Source organism: Labrus bergylta, chromosome 2 (assembly GCF_963930695.1).
Source record: "Labrus bergylta chromosome 2, fLabBer1.1, whole genome shotgun sequence".
Lineage (NCBI taxonomy): Eukaryota > Metazoa > Chordata > Actinopteri > Labriformes > Labridae > Labrus > Labrus bergylta.
Window position 1 is genome coordinate 37,090,242 of NC_089196.1, and position 22,485 is coordinate 37,112,726.

General features: G+C 37.4%; 3 protein-coding genes across 3 annotated transcripts in view; all 3 read right to left on the reverse strand.

Annotated features, from left to right (window-relative positions):
* Positions 1-3,338: 3,338 nt before the first annotated feature.
* Positions 3,339-22,485, reverse strand: part of LOC114920115 (deoxynucleoside triphosphate triphosphohydrolase SAMHD1-like) — a 37,404-nt gene continuing 18,257 nt past the window's right edge. The window contains exons 19-22 of the mRNA XM_065962592.1: positions 6,084-6,173; positions 5,912-5,956; positions 5,678-5,784; positions 3,339-4,368 (exon numbers count right to left, since the gene is read on the reverse strand). Of these exons, the coding sequence (XP_065818664.1) occupies positions 4,323-4,368; positions 5,678-5,784; positions 5,912-5,956; positions 6,084-6,173 (288 nt within the window). The 3' untranslated portion in view covers positions 3,339-4,322. The remainder of the gene's footprint in view (positions 4,369-5,677; positions 5,785-5,911; positions 5,957-6,083; positions 6,174-22,485) is intronic.
* Positions 10,305-15,474, reverse strand: LOC109978518 (uncharacterized). Its single transcript, XM_065952196.1, has 7 exons — positions 15,308-15,474; positions 15,125-15,216; positions 14,883-14,998; positions 14,183-14,322; positions 13,228-13,302; positions 12,995-13,099; positions 10,305-12,910 (listed from the first exon to the last, which is right to left on the reverse strand). Exons 2-7 carry the CDS (start codon positions 15,202-15,204, stop codon positions 11,849-11,851), a joined length of 1,578 nt encoding a protein of 525 aa, XP_065808268.1. The 5' UTR covers positions 15,205-15,216; positions 15,308-15,474; the 3' UTR covers positions 10,305-11,848.
* On the reverse strand, positions 16,602-21,752 carry LOC109976901 (deoxynucleoside triphosphate triphosphohydrolase SAMHD1-like). Its single transcript, XM_065952253.1, has 7 exons — positions 21,729-21,752; positions 19,914-19,940; positions 19,778-19,790; positions 18,870-19,030; positions 18,528-18,643; positions 17,996-18,078; positions 16,602-16,814 (listed from the first exon to the last, which is right to left on the reverse strand). Exons 2-7 carry the CDS (start codon positions 19,922-19,924, stop codon positions 16,617-16,619), a joined length of 582 nt encoding a protein of 193 aa, XP_065808325.1. The 5' UTR covers positions 19,925-19,940; positions 21,729-21,752; the 3' UTR covers positions 16,602-16,616.

Genomic DNA, 22,485 nt, shown 5'->3' on the forward strand with positions numbered 1-22,485 from the left:
TGGCTTCACAATACTAAGACCAAAACACAAAGATATGCATGCATGCATACAAGCTATGCATGGAGCCCACATTAGCACACACATTCAAGTGCATAGGAGTACACTTTTCTTAGTGCACACCTAAAATATAAATCCATGAATGCAATCTGAATTTTAAATTTCTGACAGAAATTGGAATTTCCTCATAGTTGCTTTTATTAAATATTTCATGTTGTAGATAATTTAATGCACATGCAATCGTTCTATTTTTATAATAACTTCATTTCTACTTCATCTGTTAGTCACTGTATGATTTAGCAATTCAAGTGAGAAATTTTTTTAAAAGTTGGAAAAATGTTATACAAATTTTAAGAACATTTTGTTTGTAATCCAACCTGAATCCATCACTCAACTTGAGAATACCAAAGAAAAAAACTATAAACTATATGAAACATCAAATAATCCTGCATGAAACACTTTTAAAATAGCAGATTTTTTACAATCCCCACAAAAATAAATGTGAAACCAACTAAAGAGATTAAAAAGTACATGCATGTTCAGAGTGTCATCACTTCTTATTGACTAAACCTGTGTTTGTTAGCCAACAGTAGTTGTAAACCAGCTTATTAAAGGCTTAATATGCAATTTTTCACACTTAAATGCAATAGAAATCAAGGATATCCTCTGAAAATAACTCTGTGAGTCATGACTGTCTACAATGGGTGTAACACCGGAGTCCCACTGTCTGTGATGCTTTCCGAGTTTTCCAAGTCCTATCTTCAGTTTGTTTACATCGCCGGGACGGCCGGCCAGCTCATCCCCTCGCGTATAAAAGTTGTTTAATTGAGGGACTAGAGAAAAGAGAATAACATTCTGTACTCACTGCTTAATTGAATGTCACGTAAGCGTTTCTAGATCACGGTCATTTCAGGTAAATTTACATGCAGTGTGAAGATATGAGCATGATAAAGATTGCTAGCATTAGCATGCTAACACAACAATGCAGCACAAGTTGTTTTGGTTTCATGCTGGTGATCAAGGGCGACATCTTCTGGATCAAAAAATTGCATATGAAGCCTTTAAGGAGCAACAAGAGGTAGTGTGAAAAATGTTGCATGTGTTACTGCTCTGTAGATAGATTTACACCTATACTCTATGTGAGAACTGCAAATAAATCAAATGGCCACAAGATGGCAGTGTTGCTCAACTCTCCATGGTTTGGTGTGCTCTCACCATTTGATGAAATGAATGCTCTGCTGGAGAAAGTTTAAACAGGTACTGATCTTTTTTTTTGTACACTGAAAGGAAACATAAGAAACCCTCAGACTGTAAAATATTATTTTATTCTATGATGACGAAAAGGTCCAGCATGTAAAGGAGGTGAACATCTGCAGTAGTTTTATATTTAGTGGATGTTTTTTGGTATGAATTTGTCTTCTATCCAAAAATAAAAGATGAGACTATAATATATGACCTCCAGTAACATCCAGAATGAGCACATTACAGATGTGTGTCTATCAATGCCAGGAGTCATCTCCTACCTTTTCTTGTGAGATTACTTCTGATTGCAGACATAGAAAGTTGTTTGAAGATAATATCTATGTTAACATATCTCACTTTGTTATCTTACTTCCATAAAGAGTTGGTTTTCTTAATTTCATCACAAAGATATGACTTTATTCCCAGGTCAGGTATCTTTATAGGGCTTATAAATATCAATTTTTATCATCTAATTTCTGCTGAGGCTTTAGTTTTGTTTTAAACTGAAAGAAGGATGTCAAAGTCAAACTGATTTTCTGTGCAGCAACACAGATCAAACTTAAATGACAAATGTCAGCTCATGTTAGTATAACTATTGATTTGATGAAGTCAATGATGTACTAAAACTGTAATATCTGGTACTTTTTTAGGCTACTTATTTTGCCATATTCACAAAATCACAAATCAGTAGTCAAAAAAAAACACAAATCAACATAAAGCAAATGAACCTAACGTAAGGACAAAGGAACGCAAACTCTGAGTTCACATGTTTGTACACAGGATCTGATGCTGTTTCAAAAGTTGATCCTCTTTGTAGATGTTGTGAATGATTTTAGCTGATGACAAATAGGAAATATTACAGATCTTGATAAATATTGTCAATCCAATCAGAATAATTTCAATTAAGTTTTTAAAATTGTTTTTTAAACTATCATTAATACATGTGTTGTATTGGAAATAATTCATAATATATCAACAAAATAAGAATGAAGTAAGGTGAAAAGTCCATTTTACACTCACATCAAGGTTTCCGTTGTTCTCTTTAGCAGGTCAGTGTAACACATTGGATCTAGATTTAGCCATCTATTTTTTTCTGTGCATGAGGAGTTACCAATGTGAACCTCCATAAATGATGCTACATTTTTTTCATTTTATTTGTTTTTTATTCATTAATTAGCCTATTTTTTTTCTCATAACATTCCATAATCTCAACTGAACTCTGCTTAAGTCAGATAGAAAGCATGTGATCCAAACTCCACACACTGTTTCTGTTGATGCAAATGAGCAAATGATGTAAGTTGATGATTACTGTGTCCTACAAATAAACTTAACATGATGTGTTTAAATAGGCAATGTCAACATTAACTCAACCTGTGAAGCATGTGAGGGCAGTAAACATACATCTAAAGAACAGATTAAATGAATTTGATTGAATGAATGAATGTTAAGGACTTTGCCAATTACACACACAACTCCCATTAAACTATTTTATCTATCGTTGAAAGTCTTGACACTGGCTGCCTCTTTGTCTTCATATTGATTTTATTATTGTCTAAAGCACTTGGCCTCCCACCAGATTAACTTTTCAGAGTTGATTTTAGTTTATGAACCAGGACGACCCCTCAGGTCTTCTTGTTCTTCTATGGTTCTTCTTTCAGTTGTTCCACAGAGCAGAACAAAAACCTTTTGTGATTCTGCGTTTAGCTGCTCTGAGACTTTGGAACAGACTTCAGAGGATCAGAGAATATTGAGATTTTTAAAAACAATTTAAAAAACTCATTTATTCAGTCTGGCTTTTCTATATGACTTAATCATTTTAAGGCTTTTAATTTACTATATTTTAATCAATATTATTCATCTCTACTTTTAAATTTACATTTTAGTGTTTGATTTTAGGTTTTTAGTATTTATATTTATCAATCATTGTGCTGATTTCATTTCTTATTGCTGTTATATTTTACAAACTACCTGTTGTCAGTCATTTTTCCGCTCCTTTGTAAAGGACTTTGAACTGCAATTAGATTTGTACCACAGGTGATATATACAGTATATATATACATATATATATAGATGCATATGGTTTGATAGATTACACAATGTTGAACTCAGGATTTTCTCTGATGTTTATTTTGAATACATGCAGATTTTATCAGATATGAACCCATCACAACAGGAATACACTTGAAAGGTTCTCATAGATGCTTTATGTAAGAACCAATCGTCAAACAATTATAGCTTCACTTAAAGTGTGTCATACATTTAAACACATTCATCATCCATTGAAGAAAGGTAGTTGATGGATACGTTTAAAAGATATTTTTCAATTCGAATTTCAAGTTTTTAGATGCAAATAAAGGTTTTCACAAGTTCCAGTTTTTAAAGTAAGAATCATAAACCCAAAATAAGACTCATTTTAAAACAGATTAAAATTGTATTGTGATAATAAATGCTGCAGATACAAAGTAATATAAGATAATACCAGTCACCAAAACATCACTCATGATCATCTCTCATTAAACACCACTCAAAGACAAATAATCTAATCTCATGTCCTCAATCTTCAAATGATTAACATCAAAACTAAAACACCACTGAGTATTATAAATCCCTAAATAAAACCACAAGTGAAATATTCACTCCATTACACATGTTGGGAGTGCTTTACATCTTTCCCCGACCAAAAATAATTCACAACCTACAAAGAAGCTTAAATGTGACCAAAAGCTGAATCAATTCAGAAACATGCAGTTTATATATTCAGTTTGAGACAATAATTGTTGGATTTCAATAATGGCTTTCTTTACCTAAATGGTATTCAACAGCCATACAGCTGCTAGCTGTGTAAGTAATGTATCCAGTGTCATGTGTGTCTATGTATCAGTTTATATTATTATATATTATGATTTATCTTTGTCCTCAATAAAATCATGTTGTATGTTGTTGGAACTTATGCAGATGCAGAAGGGAGTCAACAATTTAAAACAACAATACAACATGTATATGATAAAAGCTAGAAAGAGTCCTGAGTCTGAATAAGAAACAATTCTGTGTTATTCATGTTGTTGAGTCATTTCCATGGTCTTTTAATTACCCTCAGGTCCAAGCAGATGCGGCTTCTTCTCGAACTTCCTGCATGTTAATAAAGACACAAAAGTACATCTGTTTAAAGAAAGCAGTATAGAGTAAACCTAGTGAGAGATAAACTGAAGAAGAAATGATTCTATTTAACAAACGATCTAACATTCAACTTATTTTAAAGATAAACGATGTACTCATCATGCAGATCCATCATCTCACTGCTGAGAACTTTCAGTTTTTTTAAATCTCAAGTAATAAAATACATTATTTCAAAGTTTTTGTCCGTTGGTAGGAAAATACAAAAGTTTGACGACACCAATGCTAATTTAGCATCAAAAAAAGATCAAAATCATATATATGCAAAAAAAAAAGAATCCTGAAGCTCTGTTTCACTATGCAATCATTCCCTCCCTGCTCATTGTTCCATTCTAATGCTCATATATCAAAACAGCCTTTCAATGTAATAAAACCACTAACTGCATATATTAATATGTCACATACACACCCATTCAGAAAAGCCAATTTTTACAACAGAAATAAACATGTTTACAGCCCGATTCAAAAAAACAAATTGGTCTGATTATCTCATGTCTCAATCAGCACACACTGTATGAAGAGGGATTTTTTTTTTTAACATGTCCGTTTTTCTTTTAATGAAGGATACACGTTATTCACAATAAGACCCGTAGCTTATAGGCCTGGGCTAAAACAAACTAAAAATGTTATCAAAATGTCATATCAGTCGATATAATTATCACAATAATTATCAATCATTTTTACTTTCAAATTTTCAAATTTAAAAGCTGATTTTTGCTCCTGAGTGAAAGTTGAAGAAACCAGAGGGTTGGTTAATCTTTTGGTTTCACTCCCATGCTGGTGTTGCTTACCTCTCTTAACCTGAGGGCCCCAAACCAGAGTCCTGCACGGTTCCAATACAGGTCAGTAAAATTGTTTCAGTACAGAAACCTGACTGACTGTCTAGACTTGCTGTCTAACCTGGATGCAAACCAGGACAAGGGACCAATAACATGTTGGAGTGTTGCTCACTTTGGCAGTATTTTGTTAAGTTAAAGTATCAAATCAATTAGAGTAGAGCTTCACCAGCACAGGTAAGCATACGTTAACCTGAAAGGAAGACCGAAGGCTGAGGATGCTAGCACAGCTAATGTTTTCCACACTCAGCAGATTGTAGATCACATGTTCAACCATATTAAATAAACTGTACTCAATGTGGACTGTTTTCTATTTACTTTAGCCAAGTCAACTGGTTTTATGTTTAATCAACAGCAAGTTAGTTGATATTGTATCCTTTAACATCTTAATATTCAACTATTATCTAAGGATTGGAAAATCATTGTACCACTGTTCAAAGTGCTTTTTTGCAGCCTTCACACTCTTTCTATCAGTCTTCTTACAGAAGACCCTGATCAGCTGCTCAGAAAAGCACGTTGTGCCAATCCTGGATGCCTGTAAAGAATGACAGCAGCTTTAATTTGAGAGTTATGGTGACATAAGCTGCCTTACAAATAATAAACAGAAGAAATATTGAATGATTGCGATAAAAAAATTGTTTTAATCAATAATTAGTTCTGACATTTTTGCTGTTCTCGTCTTTCATGCCGTAGTCCATGTTAATGACCTAAAAAGAAGGTCGAGAGTAAAATGTGTGCCATAACAAATTCTGCAACATCTTACAAATCAAAGAATCAGCAAAACTGAAGATTTTACAAAAAAAAGTGAGACGAAAGAAAGTAAAAAAAACTCACCAGGATTTCAAAGTCCTCTGGTTTCAGGTTGTTTTCTTCCTCGTCAGGGAGGGGTTGAGCCAATCCTTCTTTCCAGCCAGAAATCCGGCTCTTGACAAGGAATCAGAAAAAAATTACAACAGTGGAAAAGGATATAGATTCAAGTTTTTTTGCATTTTAAGTTGACAATGTAAGCAACTTGGAATTCAATTCACATTCACTCAAAAAACTGCACCAACTTAGTGTAAATGCATTTGACTGTAGGGCTGCATGGTATGATCTAAGCATTCATTTTGCTATGTGTACAAGTGCCATGGTAATATCCCAGGACGTGTGTTAGTCCATGAGCACATAAAGTGTAGAGGGAGAGAGAGAGAAGGGATCACATGCAGTGTATGAAGATGAACTGTTCTTTGCTTAGAAGTTAATGTCACAGGGCTCTTGATGCAAATTACATGTAGCTTTGAATGTATAAGGGGTTCTTATTTGTAAAAGAAAATAAACTTGAAGACCCAAATAATAATAAAAATTGTAATAGTATGAACATGAAAAGAAAACGCAGTTTCCCCAATATCATGCAGCATTAGTTGACTGAGGGATTTTGTATTGTAAGACATTTCAAGCTGCTATCCAATTCACATTACATTTCAAAAAGAGAACTGTTCAATAGTGCTGCTGTTCATGTTAAATGTAATATTACGGGCAAGATAAAATGCTGGAGACAGTAAATAATGTGATGTGTACTTATTCTATTAACTAAAAATGAGCACATTATCCAGCTTTGTGATAACAGTGCATTATTTATTTAACCGTTTATTTGAATCAGGGTTAGTGTACAAAAAAAAACATTAGTCTCAGAAGAGAAGAGATGCTTTGTACCAGATTTAGCTAGCTAGCTAAGTTCCATCTGTTGTCCCTGGGCAGATGATGGCAACAGCAAAATACAAATCAACCAGACACACACGCACGCACGCACACACGCACGCACACGAGAGAAGAAAGACATAGAACAATTTACAGATATTAAAACATTATAGTTTCCCTGAGAGATCTAAAAGGTTGTCGAGATGACACATTAATGCTGACAAGGCTGGTTCCTTAAAATCCATTTTTTGACTTCCCGGGTGAAAGTGCAGAAGTTTGTGCAAAGTTTAAGACTAGTTGGAAGACTGTTCCATTCCTTAACGGCTTTAAAAGAAAAAACTGATTGCGCTAAAGCGGAGCCACGTTTAGGAACACTGCAATCTCCATTAGAGGCAGACGTTGAAGATCTGCTTATCAGCTCAGAGCGAAGTTTCACAAAGCTTTTCAATGGTGGGGGAGCAGCATCATGGATTATTTTGTACACTAAGCGGACATCGGTACAAAAAATGAAATGGTCAAAGCTCAGAATTTTATATTTATCAAGAATATCACAATGATGATACTGTTGTGGTTTCCTGTCCAGAGTTTTAAGGGCTTGTTTATGAAGTGACCTTATGGGTTTTAAGACAGTCTTGTTTGCTTGGGACCAACATGATATACAGTAATGAAAGTAAGAAAAAATCATAGCATTCAAATACATTTTAGACGCTTCGACTGTAAGTGAGTTCCTGATATGTCTAAAGTTGGCTATGTTATATTTAACTTTATGGCACATCTTTTTAATATGACTTTTAAAAGTAAGGTTGTGGTCTAGTGTAACACCCAAGTATCAAGTATCAACCCAACTCATCGACCTTTTTTATCATTTGCCCACCTACAATAATATTTGGAAAAAACATATTTTTGTGTTTATTTACAAAATACATGACCACAGTTTTGTCAGTATTAACGTAACGTATGAATAACGTAACCATTCTATGACTTGTTCCATTGCTAATGACAGTTTGGCAGCTACTTGTTCAGGGTCTTTCCCACATGCATATAGGACCGTGTCGTCTGCATACATCAAGGTCCCCACATCATCACACACAGATGGGAGATCATTGATGTATGCACTAAACAACAACGGTCCTAAGATGGAACCTTGTGGCACTCCCATAACGCAGGCTTTTAGTGATGATATTTTATCATTTATCCGTACGCACTGGGAGCGACCAAATAGGTAAGACTGAATCCAATTAACAACATTAGCAGAGAGTTTAAATTTAGACAATTTGGAGATGTGTACTGAATGATTAACTGTATCGAAAGCCTTGCGCAGGTCAAGAGATACAGCACCCACCACCCCTCCTTTATCAAGGCTACCTTTAATGACTTCAAGGAAGTAGCAACATGCCGTTTCAGTGGAATGGTTTGCTCGAAACCCAAATTGCATAGGGTGCAGTAGATTTTCAATATTAAGATGGGCTACCAGTTGTTCAGCAACAACCTTTTCAATAACTAGGTTAAGGTGATTAGATCATGTGTTATAAATGTAATGAAACACAAGAACACAGACTTACTTCCCAATCCTCGATGGGGTCCGCTGGCTTTCTCTCACCAACAAACTTGTAGATATTTCCAGAGACAATGTTTTGCAGAATTAGAGTAGAGCTTAACCAGCACCTTAACCTGAAAGGAAGACTGAAGGCTGAGCACAGCTAATGTTTGAGGCAGAAATGATTCTATTTAACAAACGATCTCTCATTCAACTTATTTTAAAGCAAAACAATGCACTCATCATGCAGATCCATCATCTTACTGGTGAGGATTTTCAGTTTTTTAAAATCTTAAGTAAAAAAAAATATTTTCAACGTTTTTGTCTTTTGGTACTAAAATACAAAAGTTTGAAGACACCAACATTAATTTGGCATCAAAAAAGGGATCAAAATCATATAAAAGCAAAGAAAAGGCAACAGTATCCTGAAGTTCAATGCAATCATTCCCTCCCTGCTCATTGCTCCATTCTAATGCTCATATATTAAAACAGCCTTTCAATGTCATAAAACCACAAACTGCATATATTAATATGGACAATGAGTTTTGGTCTGTTGTATAAAGAGCAAAGACAAAATACCGGCCAACATTTTTGTGCTGGTGACTTCTTTTGGAGCCAAGACATGTGCAAACTGAAGCACAACAAAACAAAAAAAGATCCCTCAGGTCAGAAAGAATCCCAGTCTCGATTCTCACATAGTTGCGATGTCATGTCTGCGTGATGCCGATTCTCTTGCTCCTTTTTCCTTCACAAACTGCACTTACGCTGCACTCGCGTCAGTATTTCCCACACAGACAATACTCGGGCTGCCCAGGTACATGTATAGCTGCCCAAGTAGCCTATATTTTAAAACTATATGTTTTAATTATTCATAAAATTGCCGTCTGCACGAGAGAGAGAGAGACAAAAAGAGGGCTGCTGTTTGTTCCTCCCTCCTGTTAATGCACCTGAGGTCCAGCCCTCCTGAAATGTCAAAACTGAAGCTTCTCATGACTTAGTTTTATTATGTTTGTGAAGCTGCTTGCTGCCGATGTGATGATGCTCTCTCTTGGTTTTGCTGAATCTTGATAACAGGCCTTCACATCATGCTCACCTGTTGTAATAACTGAGATGCTAGATCAACTTTTTAAAGAGTGAGTTTTGTTGTGTTGCACAGAGCCCATAAAGGCTCAGTTAAAAAAAATCAAATGCTGTCTGCTAATCAGTACAATGGACTTGTAAAGCGTGGCTACGGACTAGCAAACTGTTGACAAGGTTTCATAAATTCTGCGAGACAAAACAAGGGGCTGAGGTCCATCAATTATTTCCATCAGCAAGGCATATCTGCTTTTACTCTCTCTCTCTCTCTCTCTCTCTCGTGCGCACATCTTTATTCCATTACTTTAAACGAGACAAAATCAGGATGAGAATGCAGGAAAATAAATGTTTGGTGCTTAACATTTTCTTGGGGAGACCCCACCTGAAGCTGGCTGGAGAAACACTGGAAGCCACATACACACCCATTCAAAAAAAGTCTGTTTGAGACTGTAGATCACATGTTCAACCATGTTAAATAAACTGTACTCAATGTTGACTGTTTTCTATTTACTTTAGCCAAGTCAACTGGTCTGAATTTATATTTGATGTTTTATGTTCAATCAACAGCAAGTTAGTCGATATGTATTGTATCCTTTAACATCTTAAGATTCAACTATTATCAAAGGATTAGAAAATCATAGTACCACTGTTTAAAGTGCTTTTTGGCAGCCTCCACACTCTCGTCATCAATCTCCTTACAGAAGACCCTGATCAGCTGCTCAGAAAAGCACGTTGTGCGAATCCTGGATCCCTGTAAAGAAGGACAGCAGCTTTAATCTGAGAGTTGTGGTGACATAAGCTGCCTTACAAATAATTTAAAGATAAAGATAAAGATAAACTTTATTGATCCCCTGTGGGGGAAATTTGTGCATTACAGCAGCTCCAGAAAACAGGGGACGGGAATATACTTATTAAAAATAAAACTAGACGTTAAAATCAAATCAAACATATTTACATCATTTAAATAAAATAAAAAATACAATAATGTAAAATTACACAGTAATTAAGGGATTGCTCTTAAAAAAACACACACACAGTGTGTAGCATGAGGTGGTGATGTTGTTAAAGAGTCTGATTAAACAGTCTGACTGCAGATGGGATGAACGACCTGCGGTAGCGCTCTGTCTTGCAGGGTGGGTGTCTCAGTCTGCTGCTGAAGGAGCTGCTCAGGGCCCCCACAGTGTCATGCAAGGGGTGAGAGGGGTTGTCCATGATGGATGTCAGGTGTACAGGGTGAAGAGAAAAGGGGAGAGAACTGTCCCCTGCGGGGCCCCTGTACTGCAGACCACCATGTCAGACTCACAGTCCTGAAGCCTCACGTACTGTGGTCTGTTGGTGAGGTAGTCCGTTGTCCATGCAGCCAGGTGACAGTCCACTCCCGCCCTCTCTAGCTTCCCCCTGAGCAGTGCAGGCTGGATGGTGATGAAGGCACTGGAGAAGTCAAAGAACATGACCCTCACAGTGCTGCCGGTGTTCTACAGGTGAGTCCAGGATCTCTGCAGCAGGTAGATGACGGCGTCATCCGCCCCGATGTTCGGCTGGTAGGCGAACTGCAGAGGATCCAGATTTGAAGTCATCAGGGGGCGGAGGTTGTTGAGGACGATCCTCTCCATGATCTTCATCAGGTGAGAGGTGAGGGCACAGGTCTGAAGTGGTTAGGCTCCCTGAGGTGAGATGTCTTTGGGACTGGCACCACGCAGGAAGTCTTCCACAGAGTCGGTACCCTCTCCAGTCTCAGGCTCAGGTTGAAGATGTGCAGAAGGACCTCACAGAGCTGGTCTGCACAATCCTTCAGGAGTCTGGAGCTGATGCCGTCGGGACCTGTGGCCTTCCTCGCCTTGATCTTCCTCAGCTGGCTTCTCACCTGATCAGCTGTTATGGAGAGGCCGTCGGAGGAGGAGGATGAAGAAGAGGAGGGGGTTGTTGGGGGGTCGTCTGAGGAGGAGGAGGAGAAGGAGAGGGCTGTTGAGGGGGGTGGCAGGGTACTCAGGGTACTCAGATGGAAAAGCGGGCTGGTCTGCGCTCTGGTGGGTGGGGGTGGGGTTGGGAGCAGAATCAAATCTATTGAAGAACAGATTCAGTTCATTTGCCCACTCCCTGTCTCCTGCTTCAGGGCCCCTCCCACGCCTTCTGCTGTGACCTGAGATGTTATTCAGGCCCCTCCAGACTTCTCTTGCATTTTTATGTTGTAAATCTTCCTCCATCTTTTCCCGATAGCTGGCTTTCAATTCCTTGATTTTAATCTTGAGCTATCCTTTTGCACCCTCCTCAGCTCCTCTCTATCTCCAGATCTAAAAACCCTTCTCTTTTAATTGAGCAGGGTTTTCAACTCAGGGGTCACCCAGGGTTTGTTGTTGGAGAAACACTGTATTTTTTTGGTGGGTACTGTGTTCTCAACACAGAAGTTTATGTAATCTGTGATGCAGTGGGTTAAACCGTCGATGTCCTCCCCATGTGGGCTGCACAGCACCTCCCAGTCAGTGGTGTCGAAGCAGTCCTGCAGCGCCTCAGTGGCCTCCTTAGACCACTTCTTCACATACCTGGTTGTGGGGGGTTGTTTTTTCACCATAGGTATGTAAATGGGCTGCAGTCTCACCAGGTTGTGGTCTGAGCGGCCCAGAGGGGGGAGGGGTGATGATCTGTATGCAGCCTTGGTGTTTGCATACAGTAAGTCCAAAGTTTTATTGTCCCTAGTATGGCAGTCAACATACTGAGTGAAAGTAGGGAGAGTGGCAGACAGGGAAACGTGGTTAAAGTCTCCTGAGATGAGAGTAAGAGACTGGGGGTGTGATGTCTGTAGCTGAGACACTACACTGTGGATGAGTTCACAGGCTGCAGCAGCGTCTGCCGAGGGGGGGATGTAAACAGTCACCGCGATGACGTGTGAAAACTCCCTCGGCAGGTAATATGGCCGAATGCTTACAGCCAGCAGCTCCACATCCTTAGTGCAGCGCTGTTCTTTAACGGTGATGTGCCCAGAGTTACACCACCTCTCATTCACATATATCGCTATTCCCCCGCCTTTCTTCTTACCGCTCTCCCTCGCGCTCCGGTCCGCTCTGACGAGTTGGAAGCCGTCCAAAGTTACGAGCGTGTCCGGAGTGAGTTCATTCAGCCATGTCTCCGTGAACTGCATGATGCTACACTCTCGGTACTCCCTCTGAAGCCGGGTGAGCGCCGTCAGCTCCTCCATCTTATTAGGGAGAGATCTTACATTCCCCATAATTAAAGACGGCACGGATGGTTTGTACCATCTTTTCTTTTCCCGGCACTTCACTCCGGCTCTGCATCCCCTTCTCTTCCTCCGTAGTTCTGCGGGGATGTCCGGTCTTTCGGCTGGATGTAACCGAGGCTGGCACAGCGCAACCAGCTGTTCACGGGTGTAAACAATGGAGCCCAATAAACAGAACAAATATTGCAATAAAAAATGTTTTAATCAATATTTAGTTCTTACCTTTTCTTCGGGCATCAGCTTTGCCTTGTCAAGCTCAGATTTGCTGTAGAAATGAACATGTTGGATAGGGTCCTTGTCGTCCATGCCATAGTCCATTTCAATGACCTAAAATGAAGGTTGAGAGTAAAAGTATGTCTGCAGTAACAAATTTTGCAACATCTTACAAATCAAAAAATCTGCAAAACCCAAGATTTTACAAAAAGGTGAAATGAAAGAAAGTCAAAAAAACTCACCAGGATTTCAAAGTCCTTTGGTGTCAGGTTTCTTTCTCCCTCAGCCAGTCCTTTTTTCCAGCTAGGAATCAGGCTCTTGAAAATGGAGCAGAAACGTTGAGAAGAGTGCGAAAGGATAGAAAAGGTTTTTTGCATTTTAAGTTGACAATGTAAGCAACTTGGAATTCATTTCACATTCACTCAAAAAACTGCACCAACTTAGTGTAGATATTTTTGACTGTAGGGCTGCATGGTATGATTTAAGCATCATTTTTGCGTATGTGTACAAGTGCTATGATAACATTACAGAATATATAATATCAATCATATGTCCTGAAATGCGTCATTTCATGCCATTTTTTGTTGTTTTTGCTTTTGAAAAAACAAAAAGCCTTCAGTTTCTCTCTTTCCATGACTGATCTACAATATCAGTCTGTCTGATCCTCTTCCTGATCACAAAGAGAAGTGACTTCTGTGCAGGCAGAGTCTATGTGCACATAAGATGTAGAGTTAAAGGGATCACATGCAGTGTGTGACGATGAACTGTTCTTTACTGTCACAGGGCTCTTGATGCAAATTAAAAGTCACTTTGAACATATAAGGGGTTTTTATTTGAAAAAGAAAATAGAATTGAAGGCCCAAATGATAATACAAATTGTAATTGTATGAACCTCAAAGGTTATCGCAGTTTCCCCAATATCATGCAGCATTAGTTGACAGAGGGATCTTGTATTGTAAGACATTTCAAGCTGCTATCCAATTCACATTGCATTTCAAAAAGAGAACTGTTCAATAGTGTTGCTGTTCATGTTAAATGTAATAACAACACGGGCAAGATAAAATGCTGGAGACAGTAAATAATGTGATGTGTACTTATTCTATTAACTGAAAATGAGCACATTATCCAGCTTTGTGATAACAGTGCATTAGATCATGTGTTATAAATGTAATGAAACACAAGAACACACAGACTTACTTCCCAATCCTGGATGGGGTCCTTTGGCTTTGTCTCACCAACAAACTTGTAGCTCTTTCGAGAGATGATGTTTTGCAGAATCTCTCTTGCCTTTTCTAGCTCTGAGCAGGAAGACTTCAGTATTTCCTCAAACACGTTGTCTAAAAGAGTAACAGAGTAACAAGCAAACAAATGATAATAACACACACAAAAATTAGTGAATTTAATTTAAACACACGCAATAAATTGTAAGACATGGCATGTTAATTTATAAGTCATAACAAGTAAATTAACAGGATGTGGTTTATTTATCTTTAACAAATGCACGATAAAAAAAATGGATAAAGTAGCATAACTGTAAATGACCTAGCAACAGAGCCATCTGACAGAAAGCAGCATCTAACAAAGTGTGTTTCCAAAAAGTGTTGAAATATGTCATATTTCTGTTACTTCATAAATAAACATCCTAAATATCAAACAAGTTCAAATGATCAGGACAGCCAGTTGTTCAGGATGTTTTAGACTGGATTTGTGAACTCCTCAAACTACCAGATAACCTTGTCCTTGGCCAAACATCAAAACCGACCAAGTGCCTACACACAATTTCCTTTTCAGATTGTTGGGTGTAGTGCATTATTTAAACAATGTCTTGATACTCCTGTAGTCTGAATTGGCTTCAATGTTGAACATGAGCTAACAGCACACATTTAAATCTACACACCTGTGAGCTTTGTGTAGGCCTCCATGTCCTCATTGGCTGTAGAGAGAGTGAACATCCTCCCTCCTGATCCTTCAATCTGAATGTGATCGTCTGCTTTCAAAAAAGCCTCTGCAATCCTGTATGTTCATATCAAATATATTATTACTGATGAGATAGTGAATCATGATGCAGATTGAATAATCGAAAACAGAAGGAGACCAATCTTATATTTGGAGTACTAACTTCTGAAGGTAGACACTTACATTTCTTGTATGATTTGGCTTACTCTATGCTGACAGGCTCTTTTGTGGAGATGGTGTCTTGTATAGAACAAGTGGTACATATGGTCTTCCTTCTGTTGAGGTTAGGACTGTAGTTTAGTCATAAATAACAACATTATCAGTTTGCTTTCAATTATCTGTTTACAAGCTCAAGTGTGTCAGCACCTTGTCTCTGGTGCAGATAGTTTTCCTGCCATCAACCTCACACACTCTGGCAAACTGCAGGAAGCGACGAAAGTCAAAGTTGTTCTTGATCCCCAGGTAGGAAGAGTCCCTGAGTAGAGGCAGATTGAGGCAAGGTGAAGAAAATAGGTGTATAGAGGGAAACTGAATTTACTGGAGAGTTTTGTAGCCTATAATTTAAAATAAATCAGGAGAATAATGCATTGTTCACGGTAAAAAAAAAAAAGAAGTGCTGTCGCGGTCTTCATCACAAAATGAATTGCTCTACAGCACTTCATTAAAACCTGACCTGGCCAAGTAGTCAAACTTGTCCACACCAACGCCGTTTTTTTTGTTGGACACAATTTCATAGAGGAAGGACCATTCTTTTGAGCGCCCTTTGAACTGCAACTGCAGGGATGACGACACAAAGCGAATCAGGACCAGTTTTATTGACACGTATGTTGTTCAATGAATTTACACTGCAAAGAAAAAATATGTAGGACCATTCCACAAAACAGAGATAAAGCTAAAATATGAACACAATAAACTATGTACATGAAAAAGCATGACAAACAAAACAACTGTTCAATTTTAAGATCTGAGTTCTCGGCAGAAGAAAAACTTTTTTTACCGTTTAAAACAAAAAGGACTCTTCTTGTCCGCCTTTATACTGAATGTTACAAAATAGTGACATTAGTGGCATTGCTGTAGGACACAGACTGATTTATGCACAGATGAGAACTTGCCTTCTGGTCTTCAGCAATCATCACCTTAATGTTTTTCACATGTTCAGGTTTCAATCCATGCTTCGCTTTCATCAAATCATGAAAAATATTGCAAGAAGACAAGGAACTACACAAATAGCACAACCAACATTTGCAGAGTAGATCTCAAAACGTGTGTAAACACTTTAAATGTCAGAGTTCCTCAGAATTCGATGAGTGACTTAATGTCAGCCAATCTTCTGTGGACATATACTGTATACAACATCCTAACAGTCTTTATCAGGGTTATTTTGCTAGCTGAACTCAACCCAGAGTCAAACTGTTAAGCATAAGAGTTTTTGGGAAGGTGATACTGCAGCTCAGTTTTCTCTCTAAGGATTTTTTCACACCTGGATAGTTTGGAAAAGTTGTTCTGAAACCATAGCCCGGTTTGTTTGATAAATATGTGAACACAGCAATCACACTCTTTTAGCTGCTCAACTTTTTTGATCTATTTTTTTATTGAATGGTGCACTGTGTGCTCCTTTTTTGGCTATCTTTGCTCTTTGCTGCCCGTTGTAGGATGAATGAAGTTTTATCTTCTCTTATCTAATATTCATACAGTACTGAAAAACATAATGAGGTGAACTTGCCTCCTGCTCTTTAGATTCCTGTAGAGGTCCAGCAATCATCTCCTTAATGAATGTTATGTCTTCTTCAGGTTTCAGTCCATACTTCATCATTGGTTTAAGATTATTCTCTTTCACCAGGTGGTCTAGCATGAGACGAGAGCCCCTTTCATGCTGCGAGACACACAGACTCATAAATGTGTCAACACAAGATTTAATACATAAATACAATAATCCCACATACTTTAATTTTCCCCACATTTGAAGAGTATATCTCAAACGTATGTATGTAAAACAACTTACAATGTCAGAGTTCCTAAAGCGCTTCAGAATTTGATGAGCCACTTAATGTCAGCCAATATACTGTATACAACATCTTAACAGTCTTTATCAGGGTTATTTAGCTAGCTGAACTCAACCCGATGTCAAACTGTTAAGCATAAGAGTTTTTGGGAAGGTGATAATGCAGCTCAGTTTTCTCACCAAGCGTTTTTTCACACCTGGGTTGTTTGGAAAAGTTGTTCTGAAACAAAGGGGCGTTTCCCCTTTAGCCCAGTTTGTTTGGGTGTAAACACAACAATCGCACTCTTTTGATCTAAAGTTATTGAATGGTGCACTGTGTGCTCTTTTTTGGCTATCCTTGCTCTTTGCTGCCCGTTGTAGGATGAATAAAGGTTATCTTCTCTTATTGAGTGACAAAGAGACATAAATAGATCTAGAAATCCCTTCTGCTTTTAAAAGAGGTCCCTGTCATAAATAAGTACCTCTCATGAACCATGAATTCAATTATTATCTTTGTTTGTTGTATCTAAATCCCTGAATCACCAGGATTAATGGTTAAAACAGAAACATTATTAAAATCTCATGGAGCTTCTGAACAGCGGTAACGTGTCAGATAAAAAGTTGACATATTATTACCAAAGAGAACAGGGTATGGGTCATTTAGCAACACAAGCTACAAAGTTCATTGTTATTAAAGAAATAGATCAACATTCTTGGAAATGTGCATAATCACATTACACCTGAAAAAGCAAACAAAAATCAACATCCTGGATTTTGTTTCAAAAGAACAAGCCAGTGTGAAAGGTACATGTGCTTCAGTTTTGCCGTTCCTCTGTATTTCATTTGTTATATTACTTAGACTTAGACTTTCTTTATTGTCATTCAAACTTGTACTTTACAGTGCAGATAAGAACGAAATTTCGTTGCATTTGGCTCGTTGTAGTGCAGGATAAAAAACAGCAGCGTGTATTTACATATAAAAAATAAAAATAAGGTGCAGATATAAATAGATATAAAAAGAAAAAGAAAGAAAAACTATGAGTAAAGAAATAACAGAAATAAAAACTTCTTACCTTCCATTTCTTTAATTTCCTCTTTTTTTCCAGTGCTTTGGGGAGGAACAGTCCATCATACAGATGGGAAAAGGGTCCATGACCTTGAAATGGATAGATAAATACAGGCGTAATCCATTGATAGTGTACAGATTATACAGTCAGTATGTCTTGTTGAGTTTGAACGGATTACTCCTGAATCTAAACTTGAGAATATTGCTTACAAGAAAGACTGTTATGTGTTTGTAAATGTATGCATGGTCTGGGTGGACTGTGGTACCGAAACGCCCTCTGGGTTAAAAAAAAATTCTGAGTCTAAATATTATTTTTAAAGATTCAGACCCTCCAGTTCTTATCAGAGTCCTTACAGACCGAGCTACCACCACCTCACCCCACCCTCCTATTTTTTATTTATTAATGCAGAAGCCCTTGCTTTTTTGAAAGATGGAAGGGTTATTTCTGGATCATTTCACTTTCATTTTACTCTTTTCATACCCAATAACATAATTTATAAACTATTATATGTAATATTGAAAAGGGATGTATTACTCACCCAGGTCATGACAGAGGCCAGCAATCTGAACACAAAGGACGTCTCTGTCAGTGATGCTGAGATCCGGCTGCCTTGACCTGAGAGCCTCAGCAAGTTTTCCTGCTAAGTATCCCACCCTTTTTAGACCACAGAAAACATTTTTTTTTAAAGTCATTACGCAGTTATCACAATAGGATGCTGCTACCAAAATGAAAATATATACTTTTATAAGATCCATACTAAGACAGGCACTGTTTTCTGCCTTTACTGGTTTTACAAGGTGCTTATGTGAAAACCATGAGTCTTCTCCTTATTTGGACTGAGGTCACCTGTGGGCTGAAATCTGAAAACTTGCTGACTTACCCGATTGAGTGTTCAAAGCGGTTGTGAGACGCTCCAGGGTAAACAAAGTAGACACCTCCAAGCTGCTTTATGAATCGAAGTCTCTGGAACTGAGGTGTGTCAATGATCTTGATGAGGAGTGGGTGTAACTCTATGCTACCATGGATGGGATCATTAAACACCTGGCAGAAAACAAACAAACAAAAGCTAAGAAAAATGAAATGCCAAAAACAAAACAACACCATGAAGACCAGCTCAAGATTGCCTGAGGGCTCTGGGAGGTATAGGATAAGCATGAAATGAGCCCAAGAATAAAGCTGATGCTACAAAGAACGTTTTTTTGACTTTACCACTGGTTGGGATATTAAACATCTAGTAGAACAAAGAGAACAAAACATTGGACACTGAAAATGTCCTTTCAATACAAAGCGTGTCTTCCTATTCCTTTTTTTTAAGTATTGAAGGAAAGGAGAACAAAGAGGGTTGGTTTGGATAGAAAAGGTGAACAAAGCTAGCTGTCCTCACCACTGGTGGGGATATTCAGCATCTAGTAGAACAAAGAGAACAAAACATTGGACACTGAAAATGTCCTATTTCAATAGCCTACAGTCTGTGTTCCTCTTCCTTTTTTTTAGGATTAAAGGAAAGGAGAACAAAGAGGGTTGGTTTGGATAGTAAAGGTGCACAAAGCTAGCTGTCATCACCACTGGTGTGGATAATAAGCATCTAGAGAACAAAGTCCTCCCAGTTAATTCGATTTTTAATTTAGACTGATAATGGATAATACATGTACACAGGCTTAACTTTGTGGAGGTGTGTTTGTGTGCGGTTTATTCTACAAGTCGTCATTGTTTGTTCTGTTTATTCTCTCTTATCTCTCCAGCCGCAAAAATGTGGTGTGATGTGTGGTAAGACGTGAAGTATTTTACCTTGGTGATCAGTCTGTAAAATTTAGAAAAAAAAAGCATTAACAGTATGAACAAGTGCTGAAACTTCCAACTTAAAATGATTTCTTTATAAAGTTGAGATATTTTAAACTGGTTTAACAAAGACAGAGGTACTCACTTATTTCCCATTTTGCCCCGACTTGTTCTAGATAAAAGAGCAAGAAGTTAGTCTTCAGTCATTTATTAAGTAACCTCAGTTTTACACAAGCTAAAATGCAACATTGTCAAGTTAAACCATGAGTTTAAAATAACCATGGATACAACTTACCAAACCAGAAAACAAACCATGAATTTAGTCGACTGTAACTAGAAAACCGACCTCTAAATTTTCCTCCAATCGTCCTACTTTTTGTACCAACTCATTTCCTCAGCTACCTGTGACTTAAAGATCAAATCTATCTATATAGTTTTTAATGTTTTGAAGCCGTAAGACGTTGCATTTACATCAAGCTAATGTTTCTGATGCTGATCTGACAAGTGTCAAATGTCATTTATATAGCCATAGCTGCTTAAGGCTTTTTTTTTATGACGCTCAGGGTTTTAAAACATCTGACATTTATATCTCCACCACACCCATGTCATTGGTCTTTACCCTCATAATGATCCTCTTCTTTTATTGATATACCAAACATTTCAGAAAACAAAACTGAAAGTGCATCAGAATTTCTTAAGTCAAATTAACAAATCTAAACGTATAAAGAAGTGAAGAAATGACAGGATGTTAGAAATAAATCAGTATTAGAAGTTACTTCTGAAGAAACATTTAGAGGAATGTTACATGTTTAACCTGCTCTTTAGACAGAGATTTATAGTGTACTCTATTTGAGGACTGCAATTACATCAAATGGCCACAAGATGGGAATGTTGCTGAACTCTCTATGGTAAAGTGTGCCCTGACCATTTGAAGAATGCTCTGAAGGAGAAATTTTAAACAGGTACTAATCTTTTTTGTGTTGCTTTTGTCATAACTTTCAGAAAGGAAACGTAAGAAACCCTCAGACAGTAAAAGATTTTCTCATTCTATGATGACAAAGATGTTCAGCCTCATGATGTATCCAGAAGCATGTAAAGGAGGTGAACATCTGTCTGTCATCATTCTATCCAAAAATAAAAGATGAGACTATAATATATGACCTCCAGTAACATCCAGAATGAGCACATTACAGATGTGTTTTTATCAATGTGACATCTCCTACTTTTTCTTCTGAGATTACTTCTGATTGCAGACATATAAAGTTGTTTGAAGATAATATCTATGTTAACATATCTCACTTTGTTATCTTACTTCCATAAAGAGTTGGTTTTCTTAATTTCATCACAAAGATATGACTTTATTCCCAGGTCAGGTATCTTTATAGGGCTTATAAATATCCATTTTTATCATCTAATTTCTGCTGAGGTTTAAGTTTTGTTTTAAACTGAAAGAAGGATGTCAAAGTCAAACTGATTCTCCGTGCAGCAACACAGATCAAACTTAAATGACAAATTGTAATCTCATGTTAGTATAACTATTGATTTTTTTAAAAGTCAATGATGTACTAAAACTGTAATATCTGGTACTTTTTTAGGCTACTTATTTTGCCATATTCACAAATTCACAAATCAGTCGTAAAAAAAACACAAATCAACATAAAGCAAATTAACCTAACGTAAGGACAAAGGAACGCAAACTGGAGTTCACATGTTCGTACACAGGATCTGATGCTGTTTCAAAAGTTGATCCTCTTTGTAGATGTTGTGAATGATTTTAGCTGATGACAAATAGGAAATATTACAGATCTTGATAAATAATGTCAAACCAATCAGAATAATTAAGTAAGTTTCTAAAATTGTTTTTTAAACTATCATTAATACATGTGTTTTATTGGAAATAATTCATAATATATCAACAAAATAAGAATGAAGTAGGGTGAAAGATCCATTTTACACTCACATGGAGGTTTTTGTTGTACTCTATAGCAGGTCAGGCTTGGTTTGGATGGAAGAGGAAGTAACAGACCTGAGCGCAGGCTTTTATAAAGTTGTGGTTGTGGCTTAAACAGGTGTGGCAAAGAAGTCAGATATTGGGATGCAAATTGGATGGTGTAACCCATTGGTGTTGATCTAGACCAGGAAAGGGCAACTTTGGTCACAGCAAGGGCCACATATATTTAATTCTCACTGTCAGAGGGCCAAATTGTAGGATACTCTTCGGTGGACTTATAATTCAACCAAAGGGAGGAATACATAGCTTTTATCAGCCTCTATGATACCAACATTCATATTTTAACCTCCAGTACAATTGTTAATCCTTAATTTAATATGCTTACTTCAAAATTAAGTTTCTTTTCCAATGCAATGAACAGAGTATTTACTGGTTATTTTAGGATATTTTTCTTTCTTTTTTTCAAATGTACACACTAGTGTTGTAGTAATCGAAATCAAGGCCGGTCTCGAGACCACTGTTTGAAGGTCTCGTCTTGAAAGTATTTTTACTCTGTCTTGTCTCTGTCTCAGACTGGGCGGACTCCTGATTTTAGATTAAGACCAGTCAAGACCACCTCCGATGCTCCTTTCTAAAAGAACAAATGACTTCAATTCATTTGTAGTTTGATTTTTATCTCTTGGTTACCACCGCAACCTTCCTGGTGTTACTGATGAGTGGTGAGTGACACGCCCGCTGCACACATGATGATTTTAAAAGTGATATT